Here is a 27,248-nt window from a genome sequence, read left to right as displayed (position 1 = left end):
TGAAATTATATGATAGATGTAATACTTACTTATTTTTTTAGAGTAGTTAACTATAGTAGAGGAACGTAGACTATAAAAATCTGTTATTTGTTTTGTGTTTTTAAATTATATTATTTATGGAATGTTTTCTAGTTCATTTTTTTTTAAATTTTTATTTAGATTATCCTTGCCATGTTTTATATAATTTGCATTATAATAAAATTAGCGTATGATTGTATTCTAAAAAAAAGATACTTTTGTATTCAAAAAATATAGCATATATTTATTTACAAGAGCAATAGAATTTGCGGCTTTAACGTTTTACTATTTATTTGAATAATTATTTCACAGGATTAAAGCTTTTATAAATAATCGATTTTATAGATTAGAAGTTCCACAGACTGTAATACACAAAAATCCACACGTTGATATGTGGAAAACCACATGCTACTAGAGTATACGGAAAACAGTATGTTTTTTGTATTTACTAACGTTCGTGGTAGATATAATAATCATTTATATTTCGGAAAATAGATTAATTAATTTTTACATCCTACTACTATTATCTCGAATCATGGAAAATACCTAAATATGTTGCAATCACAACTACATACATCTCACCACTACTTTAAAAGTAAAACTGAATGTGACATTTATTGTCGTTAGAAAAGTGTAAATATAAACACATTCGATTGTTCGTGTCAGTCGATATTGAGTAGGTAACAGTGATATGCAGACAACAATTAATCGGCAAAGACATATCGACTGTTGGGAGAAGGTTTACCATTGAAGACAAATTTACTATAGAATTATTGTTTACACGGATTGTCCTTAACAAATTTCTAGAAATAATGGGCGTTATTGTAAATGATAGTTAAATTCACCGTGTATGTTTCCAATAACATTATTTGATTTAAATTCGCATTGAGCTCTTAATAAGAAAAAAGTGGTGGTAATAAAGTAGGTACGTTATAAGATAATTTAAATTTATTGTTAGCTTCTTTTTTTCAGGAATAGTATACATTTAAGCTTTTGAGAATAGAATACCAAAGAGAAAGATTGAATCGTAAAAAATAAATGTTAGCATAAATCTAAGAATGGATAGAAGAAGAGCATCGAAAATGGTATTTGCAGCTGTCTCAAGTCAATATTTTGAATGATATAAAACCAATCTAGAGAACCAATAAATGCTCGTATACTATTTTCGTCAGATTTTCGAAAACAAAAGAACTTTGGACATCGAATGTAATTTTGAGCAGACTGGTAAATACTATTAGAATATTCAGTGCCGGATGATATTTATCTAAAGTAATTAGAAGTTATAAATAGTATTTAACTTCAAACCTGCACTTATTACAAAAGATTAATTCTAATAAGAAATTTAATAATAGCGTTTTGCCGATAAAAATTATTTAATACAAACGTTCCCGGTATACATACAGTGTTAGATATAAAATATTAAGCAGTTAACGACTTATCTCAGGACATCAGATATTTTGGATACATTATAATCACCAACAAATATATAATTAGGTCCAGGATAATAGTTGATAAGATTATTAACAGATTATACATAGGTTTCATAAATTACAAGGCGGAGCTATTTTGTGAACACCACCAGTTATAAAACCAAAAGATACCATATAAAGTTTTAAAGTTATATTGTTTATTTTTACTCCCGTATTAGTTTGCTATAAGATATGTACTTAAATTTTGAATGCTTTTAGTCATTAGTGGTATGTGGTAGTTAGTGATTGATCTGTCATAGATACTACCAAAACGTCAACAACGATGAAAAATTATCAAAATTATCGATCATAGCTCACGACAATCAATAACAATCGAGTTAATATGAGTTTTTATACCGACAGGGCTTAATACATAGTAGCACAATCAGTAATCAATACTTTTGTTACTGATATCTTGAAATAAAAAATATAAGAATTAATGAATAATAATATATTCTTTTAAAATGTTACATAATTCATATATTTTTTAATATTTCGTCTAAATGTATGATTGTATGATTTGTATGGCGCCAACTGTTATGTCATATGTTTATACATTTTAAGGGATTTTCTATTATCACTTATTTAAATTTTTATCGAGGACCTGTGGAAAATTTTCCAATTAGTATATTATCTGATGTTAAAATCTATACACCACACTGAGCTTTTTATTGTGATATCTCAACACTATAATTATTACCATTGCAATATTATGCACATATAAATAATACTTCCACGTTTGATACGTATGAAAATATTTTTTAGCGAGCTTAAACAAAAACAATAAGGATTTTGCAATATGCATCAGAGAAAAATAATAAAATTGAACTAAATTAATGTTTTTGCAGGTAACATATTTTTTTAATGTAAAAATATAGTAAAATATTATTCATTTTTTTTATCAACCAAATACATTATTCAAATTAAACTGTGTAGGTACATTATAATTTAATAAAAATCGATAATTTTGTAGATTTATTTTACACCAGTGAACTAATATTAAATTATACATATAACAATACATTTAATAACTAAAAATCACTTATTTTGGAGACGGACCATATTAATATTCAAATTTTTTAATAATTGAAATTAATATTTGTAAGACAATATAATTATATTTTCAATTTATAGTGCATTAAATGGTGAGTATATTGTATGGAATGTAAAAGTTTTAAATTCGTCGGAAGTGACTACTGGTAAATGTTTTAAGATTTATAATAATCAAGACTATTTAAGATTGATAAATACATATTATATAGTTCTATGAATATTGAATTAATATGTTTCATATTAATTTCTTACAATTCATTTCTTTTACGACTCAAATGCTGTATCGGGTGAATTGTATTTACACATATATTAAATATTTTATACACCTACTGCATTTTTAATTTATATTATTTTAATCATTTAGATGTTCTCATATTATGATGTTAACATTATTATAATAACAGACGGAACGGATTTATATTATTTAAATTGACATCATTATTTATAACTATGGGTATGAGTGTTTTTATGTGCATTTAATATCGGGTATACGGCCCTTTATTTCGACGAAGCTCAGTATAACACGTTCATTTCGATTTTTACTTAAACGATTTTTCTCAAATCGAGATTTTTTTTTAAACTTATTCAAGTAAAAGCCATCATAATAAGGTGCGTTTCATAGCCGCATAGACATAAAGAATATAATTTGACGTGACAAAAATATGTGCCTGCAAAGTCATACTAAAATGCAGCCACGACATAAAATGTGAAACTATGCATTTATATTTCTATACGTTCTACACTAAAGAAATATGGCATTACTAAAATGGGTGAATATATTTGAGTATACGGAAAGGCTGACGTTCGATCGATATAGTTTCTGGCCTATACGGAACGTGTAAAGATCCATTACCTAATAAATTATGAAGAATAAAAACCACACGCCCCGTTTTATCTGTTTGATTTATGTGATTTGGAGATAGAAACAAAAATAAAAAAATATATATTTTTTTATAGATATATACACATTGAATCAGTTCAACATATTTTCTAATACAATAATATAATCATCACACATTGTGTGAATATAATATTTTAACATTATGATATACCACGGCGAATAAAGATACTAAATAAATACATTAATTTAATATGCAAACGTAATTACGGTGGTCGTTAATCATAATTATCATTATTATAATTAATACTATATATAAACGCCAATTAGTTGTGTGATGTGTATATATGATATATTATAACGGCTTGTACTTAGACTATTTGAACATATTCGTAATTTTTCACTTTGAAATCGTTCTGAATTTGTATTATAACTATTATTATACCCTTAAAGGTATAGGTATATCATAATTTAACGTATAGGTATTTTTATAACTCAAATTTTCTGTGACAATCGTTAGAAAGATATAAGTGTTGACTTAAAACGTGCACAGTAAATGGAAATCTTAATCGAATAATCGTGTACCAGAGTAAGGGAATACAATGGTAATAACGAGAAACGTGTAATTTTAAGCCTAGAAATTTAGTTTTGTTATGTTTCAAAACGCATTGTTTTGATTTTAGTAAAATATAAAGAAATATACTGTGTTGAACACGAGCGAAGTCGGTTTGGGCAGCCAGAGGTTTCTATAACCCGTACCGTGGTATACGCAATAAAGGAGTACGATCGCATTTGACTTCACACTAAATGGCAAATCTAAAAAACTCAAACACACACACACACACACAACACACACACAACATACATATCTTATGATTGTTGTTTTTATTAAGTTTCATTTTAGTCGCTCATCTAATCGCTCGTCATCGTTTTTGGCACACTGCGCGTGCACGTATGTGTGTGTCTTCGGTGTTTTACACGTGCACGTTTCGCGCGCCACCGCATCACGGGCAGACGAACTAAACATTTCTTCAAAGCTCGTCTCCAGCGTGTTTACGTTCCATTAAATTTCCTTCTCATCATCATTACATTGTTTATGTTTTTTTTTTTTTTTTTTCCCGTTCACACATTGCGTGCGTCTGACCAATCATTTCAATTTTTTTTTTCGTCTTATACATAGCGCGCGATTTTAAATTGATCCTTTTTAAAAACTATTGACCCCGCTCGCGTCTAGAGTCAATTGATCGTTTGTCGTCGCATTACGATTGTATATAATATTATCGTAGTCGGGCACATATTATGCCGAGCTGTTCTAGCGCGAGAACACAGTCCAGTCTACTCGCACGCACGCACACAAACACACCAACACTTGCACACTTAGCATATATATATTTATATATATATATATGTGTGCCACACGACCAATTGGAGTCTTCCATTGGACGGAGCTGATCGTTCCCGACGTTGTCTTCTCCTTGAGCGGACATACATTGTGCCGGACACCAAACGCCCGACTTCCGGACCGGCCCTAGAGACTACCAAGTAACTTAATATTTTGTATTTACGAGGAGCACGTTAGTGAGCGCCCACGATATCTTATTGAATTTTTATTTTTCGTAACAAAACTAATAACTTATAGGAACCGATTGCGGTAAGAGCATATTATTATTAAAACATATAATTATTAGTACATTAACGTGGTGGTAAATTTATGTGAATGTGGATTAAGTGTGGAAGGTGATGGCAAAAAAAGGACCGGACAGTTGGGCCGAGGTTTGAAAAATAATACGCGTTGCCTTACCCGACGGCCCTCCTGCGGTGGTCTTTTAAAATTGGCTTTCTGTTTTTTTTCTTTCTTTCTTGAAATATAAATAAATAGACCGAAAGTATTCTCGTGTTGACCCTCCGAGTGAAAAGTAAAAAAAAAACCATCACCAGCGGGCGCTATCAACGAGACGCTTAGATAAATATTTAATTAGCTTTGCTGCGTTTTAAAAGATGATTATTAATATTAAATATTTAGCCAGCCAGTGACTCGAGTGTTTCTTCCTTTGAATTACTTCGCATGGGAATATAATAATATATTTGAGAGACCGTCACCGACCCGTGGAGTGCATATATATATTATTATATCGGCTTCGCGTGTTTTACAGAACTTTCCCGGCCGCCACGTCTAGCAATAGCTGTCCAGTCCTTTTACTCATGACTTAAAATGGATATGACCTTTTACATTAAATATATAAATAGCACGTTTATCGCATTTTCCTCGTATAAAGACAACATTTAAGTCGCAAAACAATAACCGATCTCGTTTTGTTCGTATGCACAGTTGTATAATAACACTTTTTTAACATAACGATATATACAAATTAATCCAATTTCATCAAAAGCAATTCATAATTAATTTTTAATTTAAGTCTTGGCATTTAATACTAAAATACTCATGTAGGAGCGGCATTTTCACTAACAATACATTTCAATATACCCTATATTAATTAAAATTTGTTGAACGTCGATTTATCAGAATCTATTGATATTTACAATTATGACGTAGTAGGTATTTATATATGACAGATGTGCTTGTAATATAGTTAAGCAATATAGAAAAACTAAATTATGTAAATATCATCTCGTATTTGTATATTATTATTATTAATTACCCATATTTAAATATTTAATACACAGAACGTATAGTTTTTTTTTTTACAATGTTGGTAGTTTATAAAAAAAAATTATTTGTTTTTATCACAGTATTTCATGCACTTGGTGTTGGCGTTTTATTAATTTATGTCGGTTCTATGTTAGTTGGTATTTTTTAATTAAAAATAAACCTATGTACGATTATGGTTTTATTAACTAAAAATAACTAAAACAATAATATTGTACATTTAAAACCATTACATCAACTAATTATCTAATGTATTTCATTACTCTGGGCATGAAATAAATAATAAGACTACGGTATACATTAATATAATATAATATATATTATGCATAACAAAGAGTGACTAAGCATAGAAAAATAAAGGAAGGTATAGAATTTATATAAAAAAATAAGTAGAATGATTTTAGAAATGTATTGAAAGTGTGTTTAGTTTCACTTTAACTCGATAACGTGGTGTTTAGAAGGTGGATCTATAAAGTCGTCGTTATTAATTGTATAGCCGGGAGCAACCACCAAATTCAGTTAGTAAAATTACTCCTATAAATAATTAGTCTCAAACTATCCACCACCCCTTAAAATCGATATTTCTGCCACCATTGCAACTAATTACAATGGTTACAAACTTAGTAATTGGATCTATGAAAATCTACCGATTTTGCTAGTCACCAGTGTATCGAGCTTAAGTTAAATCTGGCTTCATCACGTCTTGGCAAGCCCCCGCATTGTTGTGTTCAACATGTTTCATTAATCAAATAATAACAGTATTTGTAATACACTATAGTACATTGAAGTTGTTTATCAACTACTATAGATGGTTAATTTTAACGAGTAATGAAAACTATAAACTAATCGAGTAAAATTATTTCATAAAAAATACTTACAAAGTTTTAAAAAACCAAAAAATTACCTACACGTTGAATTAAATTATTTTTAAATATGAACTAAATTATTTGAATCCTGGGCAGTAAATTGTTAAAAATTGTAATGTGCTTACGTTGAAAGTTTAAAAATTTGACTTATTAATAATTGAACTTTGCCTTCGTTATCGATTAAAATAATTACAAATATGAACATTGGATTTTTTTTTTTATTTTAAAAACTATTTGATTGATTTATAATATACATGGACATATTTAGAACACACACATATACTTTGCATTTTTGTTATCATTCATAGTATTAGTTGAAACTGGAAATATGCACCGATCATAGACATCATATAATTTTCAAAACATTTTGTTAAGTTAGGTTATTTGTATCACGAACCTATTCACGTTATTTAACGATACTTCAGTATGGTTTATTGAATAAAATGCAATGTTTTTTAACATACATTGATTCGCAGAACTCGATATACACGAACAATGCAGTTTATTAATTTAGCTTGAAAAAAATATTAAATACAATTAGTATGAAGATATTATACAATCAATTTTAATAAAATGGCAACGGTCTAATTATAATTACTTTTTGTTTACATTATATAATAAATAATATATACCGACACCTACATAATAATATATTCGTATTATATGATATTTACTTTTCATTGAATAGTTTTGTGATCCCTTCGAAATGTTTCTATATTAATGACAAATAAAATAAAATAATTATTTCAGGGGATTGCTTAGTATTATTATTTATTTATCATGAACCTCAATCTCCAAAACGTTATTTATTTTTAATTAATTAATAACTTAAATAAGAAAAAAATTAAGTTTATGTAATTATAATTAAGTATATTATGTAATATAAAGTCTGTGCTATCGATTACAAATTAAATAATATACGAAGAATTAAAGTAATCCATATTTTATAAACTAAAAGTGAAAAATGTATAGTCTCTCCTGTACAATTTTATTTGATTTATATAAGGTACCTACGTAATATATTCAGTCAAAATTATTTTATCTTCCAAGTTCCAACTGGTATCACTAGCTATTTAAGAACCACGATGATGGCCATCGCTTTATTTTGTATTTTTTTTTTTATCTCTTGGCCATGTGAATTACCTGTTCCGTTGCCCATTCATTTCAAATGGACTAGTATCTTCAGTGACCTTCCACGGAATATTTTTATTTCATCGTCAAATTTATAGTATAGAAAATAAACAGACTTATTATATTCGATCTGTTTCATTAAAATATATTAAAAGACGAATGTTAAAACCCATTTAATACATTAATATTGAGTCATATTGAGTCAATTAGCTACTCAATACGATTTCAATGAATAAAATAATTAATTGAACAAATATATTTTTATACATTTTCAAAAGTATATCACTTGATATGTTTAATAATAAAATAAGAATAGATCACTACGATCATTAACTACAATCAATTATATTACATTTGAGTTGCGCTAATAATTTTTCAGCCCCTCCCCCCCAAAAAAAATACAAATACAAATACAAATCATATTAAATATATTCATTATTATACAATAGATCATAATAATTTTATTTTTATCTTTCCTTAATCATTTTTCGTACCTTAATAAGTCTGTTCAATCTAACGAAAATGTGGCCCTAAAAAAAAATAACACATTTTTATTATTATTGTTATTATTTCTTCTGTAATCACCTAATATTAACAATGATTTTATTTATTCTAAAGGTTTTATACGAAACTCACCTATATTTTACCAATATTACTTTTCTATTTTTAATTTATTTTTTTAAAACAAGCTTTGTACAGCCTTCTTCTAATAATGCATTCATTTCAGCTCCACTATCTCACTTAAAATTAATATTTTTACCATATATTATGAATTAAATATTTTATACCATTTAATTTTATTAGAAACTAACTTATGAACAAATTCCACAGAAAACATACTCTAACTTTTCTGTTGTCGACTCTTATTTCTCGTGTTTTTCCATTACATTTTTATCAATGAATTGTTTTTTATTCTTACAAATTTCCGAAAAATAATGATATCCATTACAATTCTTACAAAATATACCGTATGCTAGACATTTTTTTACTCATATTTTAAACTACGTTTATTACATTTTTTTGTCATATTATCAAACACATTATTTGTTCTATTTAGTCAATAATTATTTTAATTACTATCTTTCAATTGTTTTTCGTTTGGCTCATTTTGTTCCCGTGAATTGTTTTGATTCCGGAATATGGTTCTCCATTTTTGTATCCATCTTCATGGATTGTTTTATTTTATTCATTGATTCAAGTTAGTGTCCGTCTATTGCTTTCTGCACTTTCAACTGATTGACAATAGATGCTCTACCACTCTTTTCAACGCTACATTATCTCTTAATAATCTTGATTTTTGAATGAATTTCTTTATCAAATACTCCTAACGCTCTTTGTGTTCTCAATATCTTATCTTCTGCTTTACTAAAGTTGCACAAGTTACCTTTAGTTAGTTTTTAAGATTAGTTTACTATTCATAAAATTGTTTACGACTAAAGAAGTTTAAATGTTCAATAATTTCATTTGTTTTCGAATTACAATATTCCTTTAAAATAATATGATTTTAATGTTATGTCAATCAATTATTTTCCAGTCTTCTTGATTATGCTATACAGCTTCAAACCATTACGACCCATAAAATCCAATAATGATTTTAAATATATTTTTGTTTCTCGTCTGAATACCTACTTTAAAATATTCATATAAACTAACTTTAAAATATAGATTATTGGGTCTATTAAATTCCAATGCCATCTTGATTTGTCTGATCAATATTTAATATTTCATGACCGACTGCGTCACGTTATATTCTATAAGTGTGTATTTTTATTATACTTATTAATACAGAGCATCAAAGTATCAAACAGACATTATATAAACATTAAAAAATATATCGTTAGGCGTTAGCACTTAAATCACAATTATTATACAATACAAGACATAACTCCGTTTTCGATACTTGGATAAGAAATTGATTTGGTAAAATTCATGAAATTTGCAACTCATCATCCACGAAGGTCAGAAAATTATTCATGGCATTAAATAAATTGACATTCAATAATTACAAGCAATGATCGTTAATAAAATATTATGATCAACATTTGGATCAATAAATTTTCATTAAAATTAAATTAAGGAAACGTCATAAAAAATAAATGAATATTATTATTCTATTATAACTATTGAATAAATCAACCTAGAAGTTTTTAACTCTTATAATAATTTATGACTAGTTGAATAATTATAAAATATTAATTAGTTTTTTATTAGCCACTTTCTATTTAGTGATGTTTATTTAATGAAAAATAATTATTATTTAATTCTGAGCTTAAAGTTTGTTGAATGAATTGTTATTACCACACACCTTTAGCATCACTGTCTAATATACACAAGTCGCTCGTTAACGTTTTATGTTGTACAAAAATAAATTTGTTTATCGTCCAATGCTAATTTAAATTAACATTTAATTACTAATAAAACATACAATTTTCTCATGTACCTCGTCCATGATGATAGTACAAAATGGTGTATTTGTTCTAAACTAAGAAGTTTTAAATTCTGAGTAATTTTTAATCCACAATTTAAAGTATATGGAAATGCATGTAATAAATTTTTCCTACTTTCAACTTTATAAAATACAATTATGAAACTTGAAATAATTATGCATACCTAATGATTCAATATCTTAATTTACAAGAACTTTTTACACTTCAGCTATTGTTATAAACTTATAATCCACGTCTCAGCTTTATTAACTATTTAAAATTTGAAGAACAACGCAAACATCAAATTCAATATATATTATAATAAAACAAAATAATATGCATAATTACAACAATAATTTATTGCTTTCATATTTTAAGAGGTATTCATCTTGTATCGCATATCGATGGAATTGTTTAACCACACATTGAATTATGGTCAAATTAATTATTGTTGTTGAAATAATAAAAAAACGTTAACATTAAAATACCTAACATTATGTACTATGTTATTAGGCATGAAAATAATTGTAAATGTAACTACTGACTATACACTTTGGACACGATTCATACACAATTATTATGTATAATGTCATCATGCGTATAATAACACATTTAATCTTTGTCGCGTGAATATTTTCATAAAATAAACTGATATTTTCCAAAATAATATTAAACACGTTTAACAGAATAATAATAATAATAATAATAATAATAATAATAACAATATAATAAGAAAAAAATATTAAGTTTTCACGATATCCATTCCGTGGAGATTATGAGATTTTCGTTATTCGCCAAAACGGCGGATCTCAATGTACACTCGACGATAAACAGAATAATCGAGTCCAGACATTTCAATCGCGTTTTTTTTTTTTTTAATGACGATAAGGCGATAGCGAAAAGTGGGGCTAGCTAGAACGAAAAATAATTAGGATTCCTGAAAACAAAGGCGATTTTTTAGATTTTTCCGCAAGAGGTAGTGTGTTACAGATACGATTTCATATCTGATTTTTTAATAAGTGCCTACGTTATATTATATTATTACGGTTATAGTAAAATTACGCGATCGTCGAAAACCGTTAGTACGCCATCTGTTCCGAAATCGAAATCGCAAAAAACGGCAATCGAGTCCTATCGTCGTTTATATATTTTGTCGAATTATTCGGTCGGTACAGCCAATCATCGCCCTTAATTTAAGACGCCGAGTGAACGACGACGACGCGCGACGGTAAACGCACAAAATTAGTTTACGAAACGGCAGGCGATGTCTCGGGGATTGAGCATTGTTTTCACCCGTACCCCACGACCATCATCGTATTATTATTATTATTATTATTATAATGCATAATTTTACGTGCTCGGTGCACACACCTTTATTTTAGTCGTGCGGGCGTTCTCGCGAATATTAATTATTATTATTATTATTATTATTATTTCGACTATCGCGTTCGAATGGTTGTCTCCCGTTGTCGGGAAGATAAAAGGTATGATAATATTATAAGCTGTGATGCCAGCCAACACGGGCGTCGCGTGGTGCACTTCAACGGATTTTTACACGTTTCGCACAGTCTCACCCGCACACGCGACCGACGTAATAATTTTGTTGTTTTCGATTACGTTCCCGGAAATCGAGACCTAATAAAACGATGACTATCGCGCCCCGAAGGATATATATTATTATTATTATGCATCGCACATTGTACTGCACACACACACACACACACACACATGTCAATAATAAATTATATTACATACGTTGTATAATAACGTCAAACACGTTTTAACGTAAGCTTAAGGATTATCCTAATACCTCAGCCGCATATATATATATATATATATGGTTGAAATTGACGTAGGAGTTTCGCGTAGTATAGTATTATAGTTCCCGAGACATTGGACATAATAATATAATATTATTATTATTATTTCTTCCCGGTATTACGCAAACTTCCATTATTCATATCATACATTTCCCTCGTTTTTCCTCTGTTTTTCCTCTGTTTTTATTTTTTATTTTTTACTCGTAGTGTTATTATTCATTTTGCCTCCTCACACTGTTTTCCATAGTCGTGCGCACTCAGACTTTATCGTTATAACTGTATAATTAATATTTCGTTATCGTCGTTTTTTATTATTAATTTTTTATCTTCGGTGCTGAAGACGTGGAATATCACAAAAATGTTTGAAACGGGTGTGAACTTAATGAGATTTGTGTATTTCCTATCCCTCCGCAGGAAATGTACGTGGTGTCGTGGTCGTTTGTGTTAGGGGTGGTGTATTTTTTTTCCTGAGATACGCAAACGAACTGCTTAAAAAAACGAGGACAATAATACGCACAATGGAGGGACACGCGCGTAATGCTCATAACTCAAAAGTTATGCTACAGCTACGCTTGCCGAGTTAAAAAAAAAACCAATCGATGTTCGTTGATTTTCATGAAATACCCAAAAAAAATTCTTCTGACCATAAAAACTCCCAACACGCATGATGCCAAGAGTAACTATTTAAACTTTAAGCTTTAACTTGGACCTACATAGTAAACTGCACAATCATTAACCACGTGTAAAATAAAAAAAAAATATAGCTACGATAAAAATTATAGTAAGCATTATACACAATTGCACTACCTCTTACAATTAAGTTACAACGTAATTCATTTTTAACAATTTTTTAGTAAAACTTAAATTTGAACACATCGACACGATAATGTTTTAATGAAAATAATAATATGCTTCAAGTTTATTCGTTATTGTACTTATATATTATCGTTGACTATACATAACTGAAAACGTATAAAAAAAACGTTTTTAGTGGAAAAAAAGAAACTGAATAATATTATAAAAAAATATTTCTCAATTTTTATTTTTATGACTAAAAATAAAAGCGTGGGCTTAAAACTAATAATGTGTACAATTGAAATACTGATTGAATATCTTTAATTTATTTATTTATGAATACGTAATATTATATATTTTTTGTAATACATATTATTCTAATTGAGATTAATTTTGAAATTTACCTTCGTTTCAAGAAACCAATAAAAAATTAGATATATTAGATTTTTTAAATAAATATATTAAGATAAATACACTTTAATGACTTTTATTTAGTACCGATACTAAAATACGCACATTTATAACAAAAATATTCACATTTTAAACGTTTATTTTTCCTTTTAAAATAAAACCATTTGATTATTTATTGTTAACTTTGTTAATAATACTACAAATACAAATTAAATTTTTCTTCTTAAAAAAGAAATAATTATTTTATTGCTTATCAAAATATTATATTTGTTATTAATTTCAAAGTATATAGAAATTATTAAACTTATATTTATTTAAACCTAGATAATAAATGTATATACCAACTATAAATGTGCAAATATTAAAAAAAATTATCGGTTAAACCTATATACATAACGTGCGGCCCTCCAATTTTTTTTTTTTTATGTAGCCCAAAACGAACTCTTTCGATGCTAAAATTTAAATACAAATGATGTATATTTCTATATCAAAAATTACATTAATTTAAACAAATATTTAATTGTTTTGTAATAAATTATATCAAATGCAATAATATTATTACCTATACATTTTTTTTTGCAAATATTCCTCTTTTCGTTAATTTTGACTTTCAGCCCACGTAATATTTTAAAATATTTTTGTTGTCTTTCTCAAAATAAAAGGTTAATATGGCTAGTTTAGACATTCGTGAGATTTTTATAAATTCATTGTGATCATTATTATTTTACAATAATAAAGAAACATTAATCATTTAACTTTTTTGTGGGGTAGATTACGATATCACACCGATTCTATCGGTGGTTTATATTTTAAAACATATACCTTTAATTTAATTTAGTGTGCTGAAGACAAATTTTCCTGATCTTACAATTTAATACCACTTATAATACAAATCTATAGGACAATTATAAGTGGTTCATTAAGCTTTCACAAAATGTACAACAACCAATTTCAAAGTACTCACTTAGCACGTAGTAATATCATTTAGTAAGTACCTATTAATGAAAATCCAAATTGAAACAATGATAAAAACGTATTCTCAGTCAAGGTACCCATAACTATACTGCTATAACCATAATTTAATATGTAGGTATTCAAATTTCAATCCAAATATATAATTAAGACTCAAAAAATACATATTTTGATGTTCAACTATGATGATAGGTATTATTGTCAGGAATAAAATATTTTATTTAATTACGTTACTTTAAAAATTGTATAGTTATAAATTTGACAACGTAGGATTAACAATGACTATTGTGTAATAATCATTCGAGAAGTATACTTATTATTGTAACAAAATTAAAATAAATAAGTTGGGTTATACTTGATAGTTGATGAGAATATCACATTATCACTTTTAAAATAAACATTATAAAGCCAAAGGTAACAATAATGTGTTTTTTATGTTTGTTTTTTTGTTCCAGTTTTTTTTTCACTGGACTCTCAAAACTATTTTAAATTCCGCCATCTTTATTTGATATTAAGTTAAAATGTTAAATACATAATATGATACTGTAAATCCGTATGTTAATATGTAGGTAATGAATCTTAATAGTCTGTCAGACTTCCAGAACCAACTATTTCCCCCTATAAGTATAAATATTACGACAGTTTTAAAATATATTATATTATAATACTTTTTAGCCGTTATTTCACATACCTTATAAACAACTTTATGACACTATTCGTTTTATAAAAATCAAATATTTTATTTTATTCGAGTTATTTTATTCTTTGGGAATGTTGTTATTCCTGCAATCCTGCGTATGCTTATAGATTCAGTCGTTTATATGAGTTTAAAAAATTTCGAGATGTAAAAAAATAAATATATTCTTCTATTTATTTGCATGCATATACATATAATTACGTAGTAAAATGGTATAAACAAGAATATAACGCTCTTAGCGGTACCTATTTATATTTCTTTAATTCTTGAACACATGTTATAATGTTTAATCATATAAACATAAACCGCCATTTTAAAATAAAATATACTTATCAGTCATAAATGTTTTTAAAAAAATTATTTCCCCAGAGAGCCATAAACAGTAATATTTAATAATAATTGAATTATTTTAATATTTTATGATTTGAAAATACGCGTGCAAACTACAACATTCGAGTACATTTGAAACCATTAGCGCCATCCAGTGAAATAACTCTTAACTTTAAGTACCAGTGCGCAAAGCTACTTCATGTTTGTTCGTGTAAATATAATATACCGAAAATGAAAACATTATAATTTGTATTATACAAATATCGATTATTAAATAATGAATTTATATTTTCAGAGTTATTGCAATTTTTCTTAATTTAATATTAATTTCGTTTAAATCATTACAAAAATGTAATATTATGAAAAAAAACGTAATATAAGAGATAGCTCTATTTTTTTTCTCTATATTTATAAGAATAATAATTTTAAAATGTACATAATTTTTAGTATTAATAATATTTACTTTTTCAAAAATTAAAATTCAAAAAATGTTATTTTTATTTATAATTATTGCTTTACTTAGAAAATAGCAATAAACAATAGAATTAGGCTTCTGTCTATTTTCAAAATTAAAAGTGAGTCAATTTATCAAATTTTGGTTTAATAATTTCTTGTTTTTTCAGTATGACGGACAAGTAGATTCATGCTATAAGTTACATAAATTGACATACTTATTGATTATATTTAGTATTGAAAAATTACCAGCTATGCACATATTCAAACCATATTAGTATATTACACATTTATGTACGCATTTGGAATATTATTGAACACGAAACTTCTTAAACATGATAAATATAAAGTCCTTTAAAAATAAAATAAAGTTTCTATTCTTAATAAATTATTAAGTACATAATAATATTATTCAAACCAAACTATCAGAAATGATGTTGAATATTGTATTTGTTATTTGATCATTTTAACAGTAGATGGCGCATAGTATTGTGGTAGCGAATATTCATATCGTTTTTGTACTAATACAGTCAATACATTTGTTTACTTTTAATTTAAAATATAATCATTAATGACAAATTATACAATTGATAATTATTAATTTCAAAATAAAAATATATTTTCAATAGTTAAAAAAAAAAAATTTATAAACTGTCTTGGTCTTGAGTTTTAGAAAGAGATTTAAAAACCACTTGTTAGTATGTATTTTTAACAAACATTACAACAATATTATAATATACTATAAAAAAAAAACATTAAAATATTATGATAATCATATTATTGTGTATTAGGTACATCTTATCTTTTGCATAACCCATGTATCGAATGTTTTAATTTCTCTCCATTTTACAGGTATAGAGTCTATTTTTTTTAGTAATAATATTAATAAGTATTATAAAAATATACGCAAACTGTTAAATTAATATATGTATTATGTCTTTAAATCAATGATGAATAATGGTGGCTGAATTTATCTAATTAAATACATAAATTCCCTGTACTTAATTATACATAAATACCTCAGATTAAAGAAATTGTTTCTAGAACATATATAATTTAAATGTTTTCTGACTAAATCGCATCTAAACGTAGTGATAATATTTTATACTATAAATGCATTTATTAATATTAAAAATAAATTATAAGAATTTATATAATTATTATAATAAAATAATAATAATTAATTTTGGTGTCATTTTTTAAATATTATTAATTGTGTATGGATACAATTTATTCTATTATTTAAGAGCATCGTGGAAGCGTCCGCGTTTGAGTCAATAAAAGGTATGAATGTTATTTAGGTGGTGGTATTACGTGTTGTCGTCATATTTTATATGGACGAAAAAATTAATATAAAACATAGTAATATGTAATGTTTGATTTTAAGTTGCTTGAAATCGGTGTTAAGTGCTCCATTTCGTCACAAACTAATTTATATTTTATCTGTATTTATATTTTTGATTAAAACATTGCGTTTTATTTGCTTTGGTGCAATTACCTTAAGCGGGCTTAACGATTCTTTATAATCTGCATGTATATATTTGCTTATTAACCAATGCTAATTATAATATTATTATTATTTCCTTCCTAATGTTAACAAAATAACTATAATTAGGGCTCAGGAGGTATACGAGTTACATATTTTTCTACGCGTTATTGATATCGAATAGGCCAATTTATAAATTAAATTCGTTAATTCTGAAAAAGAAGTGCATATTTCGTATTTTCTGAAAAAAAAAATCGTAAACTCCTATCTACACATTTAATTTACAATTATTTTAAAAATAATTTGTAGTGTCACTCCGTATAACTCTGTCGACTCCATAACTCTGTGTCGCTCTAGTACGACGATCATTTAATATTATAATATGTCCATGTAGTGCCTATCGATATTTTGTTACTTACGAATAATACGCCGAGTAAGCCGTAGGCCGTTTTGAAAACATAACATTCCGCGATGACTACAATATTATGTAATGTTGTGTGCTCGATAATATTCTCTATAACGTCGCACGTCGCCAGTCCGTGTACACAGCTGCTAAACCGTATAGAGCAAAACCCTTTATCCGGCCAAACATAAAGGCGTGCACGACTATTTGGATAAATATTTAACCCCCTTCGCTTCGGTGTTGTACTCGTAGTCCGCGACTTAACGGCGGCGATGTAGTCGTATAATACGCGCATAATACTAATATCGTATGCCTACCTAATCGCGACTGCGAAACGCCACGACCAAACGTGCCGTAACTTTTTTCATAAATTATTAATATGTTAATGTTTGGTTATTAATATTGCAGACAACGGAGCGACAGGAAACGATACGAACGAAATTTACATCGTCGACGCCGTCATGAAATCGACGGCTAACGGCGGTGCGTCCGACGGATCTGCAGTAGATTCGTCGGCAATCAATGTTGATGCGGTAGCCCACGCTGATGATCGTGCGGCTACCACCATTCAGGCGGTATATCGTGGATTCCGTGCCCGGAAGTATGTGGAGGCTGTGAACGCAGCAGCGGTTAAGATCCAAGCTGGTTTCCGGGGCTACCGGGTCCGGCAGTCATTGAAGAACGCGGCCCCGTCCGCGGCCATAGCTACCACCGACGACAGTCAGTGTTGGTCGGACGACGACCAAAAGTCGGTCGTGTCCGTCATTTACGCGCCGCTCAAAGAGTACGGAAGCGAGCCGCGCGGCAGTGACGACGACGACGACGGCGGCGGCGGCGGCGGTGGCGACGGGCCGACTTCCGGTGTCGGCAGCGGTGACGACAGCGTCGACGGTGTCGCCGCTGTCGGCGGGGGTGATGGTGATGGCGGCGACGACGGTGCCGTCGACGGGGTTGGCGTTGGTGATGGCCGTAGCGTTGTCGTCGGCAGTATCGACGGCGGCCGTGTTGTCGGCGCAGGTGGTGTTGGCGGCACAGTTGGTGTTTACGTGGACGACGACGACGACGACGATCAGCTGCAGACCGGCGACGACGAGGTTTTCGAGCGCGACGACAAAGACAACGGCGGCGGCGGCGGTAGTAGCGGTGGCAGCGGCGGCGTCGACGTCGGACTTCCGGTCAGGATTCCGACCACCATCACTCTGACAGCGCCGCCGGCGGACCAGAACGAGGTGTCCGCACCGGACGACGCGGCCGAAGCGGAAGCGCTGGTCCAAGCAGCCGTCAAGATACAGGCCAGGGTTCGCGGTTTCGCGACCAGGAAACGCTTAAACGAGGAAAAGAATGACGGCGCTGACGAGCAACAACATTAAACGTGTCTCAATATAATAAAAAACAAACATGTCATAACGTTATACTATATATATATATATGCATCACACTCCTCGATTTCAAAGACTATAAACAGTTTTTGCTTCTTTTTATCTCTCTCTCTCTCTTTCCGTGTCTCTCTCTCTATAATATTATAATAATATAATCCTTCATCTGTCTATAACGTGTCTACTTATATGTATCCGTTGGACGCGCTGTCACTGTTGATAATAATCCGACGTCAGTCTCGTAACGATAATAACATAATATAATATTATTATAATAATTGATTAATAATTTTCGCGCAAACGGGCGACAGACAACAAGAATTATTAAGCGTACGAATTATTCCAGTATTTACTCTGTATACGGTAATTTCACGATTGCTCGTACAAAATAAAATATTGTGTACGAACCCCCCTCCACTCCACATAAAAAAGAAATAGTGCTTTTCAAAAAAATAAACGCGTGCGTAGATTTTAGAATTTCGGAAAATATTCCGATCTTTGTTTTTCGCTGTTTTTAGACGCGCGCGAACCCGAATAATATCATTATTACAACGCGGCGGCATTTTGATTTCGTGTTTCCTTCAACACTGACACACGTCCTACCGCAAGCCACGCGTACCCAAATCAATTACATGTACAATACATTGACTATAACATCCCGACAACTCACATGATATTAATAATAATATGTTCAATCATATTATATTTCTAGTTAACAACAATATGGTCTATTGGTCCGAAAATCGGCTAACACCCACTACGATATTATTATGCAGTCTGTCGCCCGAGATTCGTTTTTTAAAAATATTTGCATGTTTCAATGTATTCTATTCATTAAGTTTATAATATTTAATCGTTGCTCATGCAACGAACTAATTCATTAAGTAGTGAACCTCAATATTCTGTTGTCTCGTTACTCTTTATATTTTGTCAATGATTCAATGACACAAATTAAGGTTATAAACAAATTTTGGACAACTCAGCGAAGATATTATGATTTGTATGTCTATCCGTTATCCATATATTTTATATATGGCAATTGTATGTGGTTTAAAAAATATAGAACATTATACATACCTAAATTAAGTAAATTATAATTCGATGCTTTGTTAAATGTTTTTAGAATAATTAATCTGGCTAACTCATCTATTGTTTCCTTTAAGTTTATATTCATATTTAAACATTAGTACCTATCTGTTTAATATTATACTATCAAGTATTCATCTTAAATTATTGTTTTTAAGCATTATCTAAATGTTAGAAAAATATATTCTATAGATGTTATTAGATAATAAATTATGTTCACTGTAATGATAATATACATGATAACAAAAATGTATTTTGGATGTCGTTTTTAAGCGAATATTAGTTAGTTAGCTTAAAATACGAACATTATAGAAAATTAGTTAAATTTTAACTTTTTAATTTTAATCCAACTCGGCAGACATAGCTCTATAAATATACTTATAGCAACCTAATTAAATATCAGTTGCTAAATAATTTTCAGTTTCTTGAGTGTTTAAAATGTGTTAAGTTAATCTATAATAATAAATCAACTAAATGTAACGTGTAAAAAAAAATTTAAGACAAAACAATATTATTAGGAATGAAAAAAAAAAGAATTTAAAAATTAAATGTAATAATTTTCTGCAAATGTTTAATTACATTATGATATACTTTATAAATATACAATATCATTGTCATACACATCGTTCATAATATGATAACTATTTTTCAAATTTTATTTGAATACTTCAATCATAAGCCATAAAAAAAAATTTAATTATATCACTGTAGATATAATTTAAGATTTAAGACTTCGATTTAATCAATAATAAAAAACTCAAACTTTTATTTTACATCAATTCATCAAAAACAAAATAAACCATTTTTCAATAAATGTTTATTTTTTCTATGAATCCATGACATATAAGTATTATATTTTAGACTCATTTTTTTAATTCTAATTGTTGATGTTGCTTTTTTATAACTATTACAATTTATAAAATCAAAATAATTAAAAAATCCCATCGACAAATACTCAATAACTAATTGTCAGTATAATAATTATCTGTTAATTTGTTTTAAAATGTGTTCACTGTTCACTATAAATATAGCAAATGGAAAGGGGGAATACTAACAATTATTTTTCTTTAATATAATATTATTTAATTAATTTTTTTTTCGTACTTTTTATTCATCTGTATTTTTAAATAAAAATAACTTATTTCCTATTTGAAAAAAAAATCAGCTAAAAGATTTTAAAATCATTTCAATACATTTTAAACGAACTGTACAACCACGTTGAAAATACTTTTTTAAATACTCTTGATTATAATATTTTTACAGTTCTATAATAAGACCATGTTTTGGGGTGTTTGCAAAAATGAACAAAGTATTATAATTAACATAATTTTTAGAGCTATGTCTTATATTTCAATATATTATATGTTATCTAAGTGTATTGTTCATTATCAAAATGGTATATTAAACTAGTAAAATTATAATAGTATGCATATTAATCATTTAATCAAAAATTTAAGATATAAACACAATTGTATTTATTTTTATTTGTTTTGTTATCAATGTATTACTGAATATTTAATGTTTTTGTCATAAATCGCATACGATTATAACTATTTTCGTTTAAAATATGTTTGCGGAATATCCCGGATTAATGTACTCAAAAGGGGCGAAACAAGTTTAATTTCAACTGGCCATATTAACATTGCGACAGAATAAAGATAGTGTGAGTAGAGTGTAATGGGGCAAAATAAAGAGTTAGATTTTTTTTGTTTGTTTAAAGAATACAAATATTTTCGAGGAAAAACGAATGCCATACATTAAGTCTTTTATATATCCCCTAGTAATGCATCGCAGTCGGACACATTACCTGTGTCTCTAGGGAGCAAAATGTTTGTATCACTAACAGAGAGAATAAGCTCGTATGAGGCTAAAAGGCCACTGAAAGAATGACCGTGATTGAAACCCAGTAAAATGGAAGTCTTGTAGCTCAAATTACTCTGATTGCGAAACATGTTAAAGAAAAACTACTTTTCACTCGAAACTATGGGTTGATGAAAATTATTTCACAAGTAACAAAATTCGATTTAAGTAAATATAATATTATTATTACTTTTTTTCTGAAGTTTCATACAAATACAAGCCAAAAATTAATCTTTAATCAATTCATTAGTTGACATTTTAAAGTTTAATTAACGTTTCAATTTCATGATAAAAATTCCGGGACCAATCAGATAAAGATTATTATTCGACATAAATAGAAAATTATTATTAAAATGGGATACGTAATCATTAAAAATGATTTCATTTTATTGTTTCAGTTTTTCGTATACTTAAGATGTCTTGTAACAATATCAGAAAGAATAATAATACTTATTCAACTTGTTGTGTGTGTTTAATGTTTATAATAAATTATTTAATAAATTAAAAAAGCGTATAAAATTATTTTTTTTTTTTTGAAAAATACTTAAAAAAATATTGTTATTAAATTAATTCATATGAGAAAAAAATACAAGTTATATAGTTACATGAGTGGTTTGATGATAAATTAGTTTTATATTTGCTCCTTGCTTCCTAGTTTCAATACTCAATTGGTTACTTAAACAATAATTTGTATAGATTTTTTTTTTAAGTTTACTATTAATATAGTAAACTTAAAAAAAAAATCTATCTTATTAGTATCTTATAATTAAGATACTAAGAACACATATTGCAATAAAATTATCTGACAATGTATAGAAACCATAATATTTACTTTTTCCAAAGATTGTATTTCGATTTCTGCTAAAAAAAATTAATACATTATTTTAGATATTTTTTGAAAACAAATCCATCGTATCTCAATGATAACAATATACGTGTCTCAACTTGTATCGTAAATATTTATCATAAACAATTATTTATATTTATCATCTTACTACTATTACTCACATAGCTAGTGTACTTCCAAACATATACGCAATTCCAGTCTGAGTGTAACATTATGGTTGTGTAAAAGTTAGTAGAATGTGAGTTTAAAAATCGTTGTTTAAATGTATTATGGATAGTAGACATCACAGATCGTCAAAATTATATATTATTATTATTATATTAAATTATAAAAAAAAAATACATTAAAAGTAAAAATATTCAAACATAATATTTTAACACATTTAACATTTACTATAAAAAAAGAGATTTTTTTGACAAATTCGAACTAAATTAAGTGCTGTTTTTGATTATTATATTCTTCACTTTTTATTTGCCCTAAATTAATTATATTTCATGAAGGTTTTGGTTCATTCACATTTGATATTTTACAATATACATTGATCGGTACTTATCTTACCAAATTATAAATCTACGTAAAATTGAGGGTGAGTATTTTAAACACTAGGTTCTGCTCACGATAAAATAATAATAATAGCAATGCGGGATATAACTGATACAAGGGATTTTCAAAAAAAATCAAAAATAATTTATTAATTTTTTTTTTTCGGCAGAAATTAGAATATTATAACCTATGGTGGAAAATGGAAATGGTGTTAACGGGAGTGGTTTGAAAAACCAAAACTATAAAACAGTATTTTCTAAATGAAAATATTACTAACTTTAATAAAAAACCAAAATTAGAGTTCTATTGGACAGTGATTATTCTCTCGATCTTTACGACAAATTTACTTTCCTTAAACTATAATGACTATTCTAGCCACAAACGTAAATCTGATTCAGGTCAGTCAATAATTTTAGGTCACACGAATACAATTCACGCATACGCAAAATAATGACGAATTAAATATACTAATATACCTTTGATTTAATATTAAATACATAATATATAATAAAATCAATAATAATATTAACAAATCTGCATAAGTCACTTTCACTTTGAAAATATCTCTTCGAAACTGCCTCGACTAATTATGAACAATAGTCCCGTCGCTGTACGCAATGAAATTAAATCTATAGATACATCATTAGATACATGTTTAACATGGGTCCTGGGGTCATAGTCTTTGGCAAAACATAAAATCAGCTAATATACCATTGCATCCCTCCCCCCGTTCTCATCTCAAATCCGCAGAATATAATAATATAACAAACTTCTAGTGTACAAGAAAGCATAAGGTCTGTTTAGATCTAAGGTATTGTAATCTGGGATCCCGCCAAACCCTCTTATATCAGACAAACTCAGTCATTCCAAACAATTGTGCATATATACCAACACACGCTCGTGGCTCGTTAAATTAAACATTGCCTTACATAAAATCACTTATAAGCAAAGCAACTACAGAACTATCCGACATAGTTTATAAATGTTTTCGCCAACATTTAAATACGTACTACCTAAACTATAATCCGCTTATTTATCTTCTGTCTACCAACAAACTCCCCGCACGAAAAAACCACTGCACAGACTGAAATATATATGTATATATATATATATAAACATTGGATTTCTAAATGGTTTTAATTCTATTTTATGTACAAAACTTGTCCTATATTCAAAATTGATTAAATGACAATAATTATCATCGAAATTAAAAAAAAAAAGAAATACAAGATTTTTCAAAACGTTTAAATTACCTATTTGTACTTGCTAAATCATCGATTACTTTTTTAATAGATTGATGCAAAACCCTTCACTCCTTTTAAAAAATAACTATATTTTTTAATTTGTATCGTTCATTTCAGAACGATGTTCAAATGAATTATGCATACAAATGATAGATATTTAAATATGCACCACATTTTTTATATGACATATGTTTTTGTTGATGTAATTGCAATGAAAACAATATTAACATTTTAAACACTATTAAGTACTACTACTAAATACTACTACTTCAACTACTACTACTTCAACTACTACTACTACTACTACTACTACTACTACTACTACTACTACTACTACTACTACTAATAATAATAATATACATGCATCAAAGAGTAATTACTCTATGGCATGCAGCTATGTACTTAAAAAAAGTGGACAAGTGGGCATCACTCTACTATACAGTAGGCGTCGAGTGGGTCACTGCTAATGGATGAGTTAAATTTGATTTCAATGACATAATATCATTGTATACGAATACGAAAAACGATTCTGAGCAGAGTTGGTATATCTGTCAGCTTACATCGCCAAGTGTTTTTCATAATATCTTTATTGATATGGCCATTAAAGTAATTTATTATACTATTTAAATTACAGTTGGCCAGTACGTTGATTAGATTTTTCCGAATACAATGCATTTATAATACTAGTGGTGGTTCTTTATTATAAATGTATATATTCCTGTACAGAATTATAATAATATTATTTTTATTCATTTTTAAATCAATACCACCTTACTATAAAACAGTTTGGATAGGTTAATAGTATAAAACTATAAGTAAGTAATATCTCAAAATTAATCTACATATGTTTTAAATGTCATTGCGTATAATATGTATACAGTAAAATTTATAATATAATATGTAAAAGTTTAAGTCCCCACAAATAATTTTTTAAAATTTTCAAAATTTTCATTTTCAAATTTTCAAAATGTCGATGTTTTTTGTCAATATTCTAACTTTAAATGCTTCAAAATAATGTGACTAAATATTTTCGATGTTTCTTAATTGGTAAATAAATCCTACTCTTATGAATTTTCCGAGCTTTTTACATGACGATAAATGGATCGCTAAATTTTATAAAGTTGACTTTTTATATTTTTCAAGAAAGAACTAAATAACGTATGAAATATTTTCGTAAACACTTCAAAATTGTTGCACTAAATTAATTTTCAACTCAAACATTTCATTAAATTTGGATAGAAAAAAGGTATATCATTTTTTTTTTTAATTAAAAAATTTAAGCCATCTCTCTGAAGAAAATATAATTCTTACATTATTTTTAGTTTGGTGAATATTTAGTTTCTATGTAATTTAACGCACTAAAACCCGACATCGAAGGTCAAGTTTTGATGCCGAATTGTTGTAAATCCAAAATTCCATCACATCGTTTAGACACAAACACTGAAGGCAGATCGGAAACATTAGAGAGGTAAGCTATTTCTGGATGCCATACCGCAAATGTTGTGCTATGTGATATAAATCCCGGTTGTCTCTTTGAACGAATTATTACGTTCTTATACAGAATGCAACGATATAACAAATGTATATAGCTGATAACTGAAATTCCAAGTACTTACTGAAATATTGTTCAATCTGTAACAATGACCTTAAAAGCAATATTAACATGAATGCTACTTCTCAACTTCAAAACAAAAAAATTTCATCCGGTTATTATATCATCGGTTGGTATATCATAATTATTGTCTTTGTTGATTAACGCTTAACAGGCGCACACTAATTTAAGTAGTACTATACGAAATAAACATTAGAATATATAATATGAACGAAGTGTAAAAATTACACGAGTTAACATTATAAATATTAAAAGCTATTGTTTACAATACATATCATAATAATGATATTACATATTACAAGACAATACGAGTAATAGTAATTGTGTGATTATGATAATTGATAAATATTATAATCATAGTGGGAGCTCAATTGGATCTTCGTTATTATTATCGACGGGTCAGTCACACTAAAGCTAATTGGTCGGGTTGGTATGTAGAACATAATATTATTCGATCTGTTTGGGTGTGTACTCGTAATGACGAAATATGCATTTATATATACATACCGCGTGTATTCCATCGTGTACGCAAATGCACCGACGATGCTCTACAAAACAATGCAAATGATCTATAGTCATATTACTCCGCGATGCATAAACTTGTATTTACGTTTTGAATTTTAATCTTTTAACGTTTGATCTAACCGATGCTCGTTATTAGTAAAAGGGACGACACCAAAATATATTATCCTATGCACAATAGCAGCGTGCAATCTTTCAGTAAAAATCTTAAGACGCGACGTCTATTGTCCGCGTCAGTGTGCACTCCGATATATTTTTGCCATGCAAATGGATACTATCGCGTTCATACTTGTATTGGGTTATTCGCTTATCTGCGCACGGC

General features: G+C 28.3%; 1 protein-coding gene across 2 annotated transcripts in view; it reads left to right on the top strand.

Annotated features, from left to right (window-relative positions):
• The window catches only part of LOC132924078 (uncharacterized), a 134,985-nt gene extending 112,305 nt beyond the window's left edge, over positions 1-22,680 (top strand). For both annotated transcript variants that reach the window (XM_060988161.1, XM_060988162.1), the window contains exon 5: positions 18,245-22,680. In XM_060988161.1, coding sequence (XP_060844144.1) covers positions 18,245-19,206 — 962 coding nt within the window. In that variant the 3' untranslated portion in view covers positions 19,207-22,680. The remainder of the gene's footprint in view (positions 1-18,244) is intronic.
• The last annotated feature ends 4,568 nt before the right edge of the window (positions 22,681-27,248 follow it).

The sequence above is a fragment of the Rhopalosiphum padi genome, chromosome 3, assembly GCF_020882245.1.
Source record: "Rhopalosiphum padi isolate XX-2018 chromosome 3, ASM2088224v1, whole genome shotgun sequence".
NCBI lineage: Eukaryota > Metazoa > Arthropoda > Insecta > Hemiptera > Aphididae > Rhopalosiphum > Rhopalosiphum padi.
The sequence above is the reverse complement of the archived record's forward strand: the minus strand, read 5'-3'. Positions and strand labels throughout refer to the sequence as shown.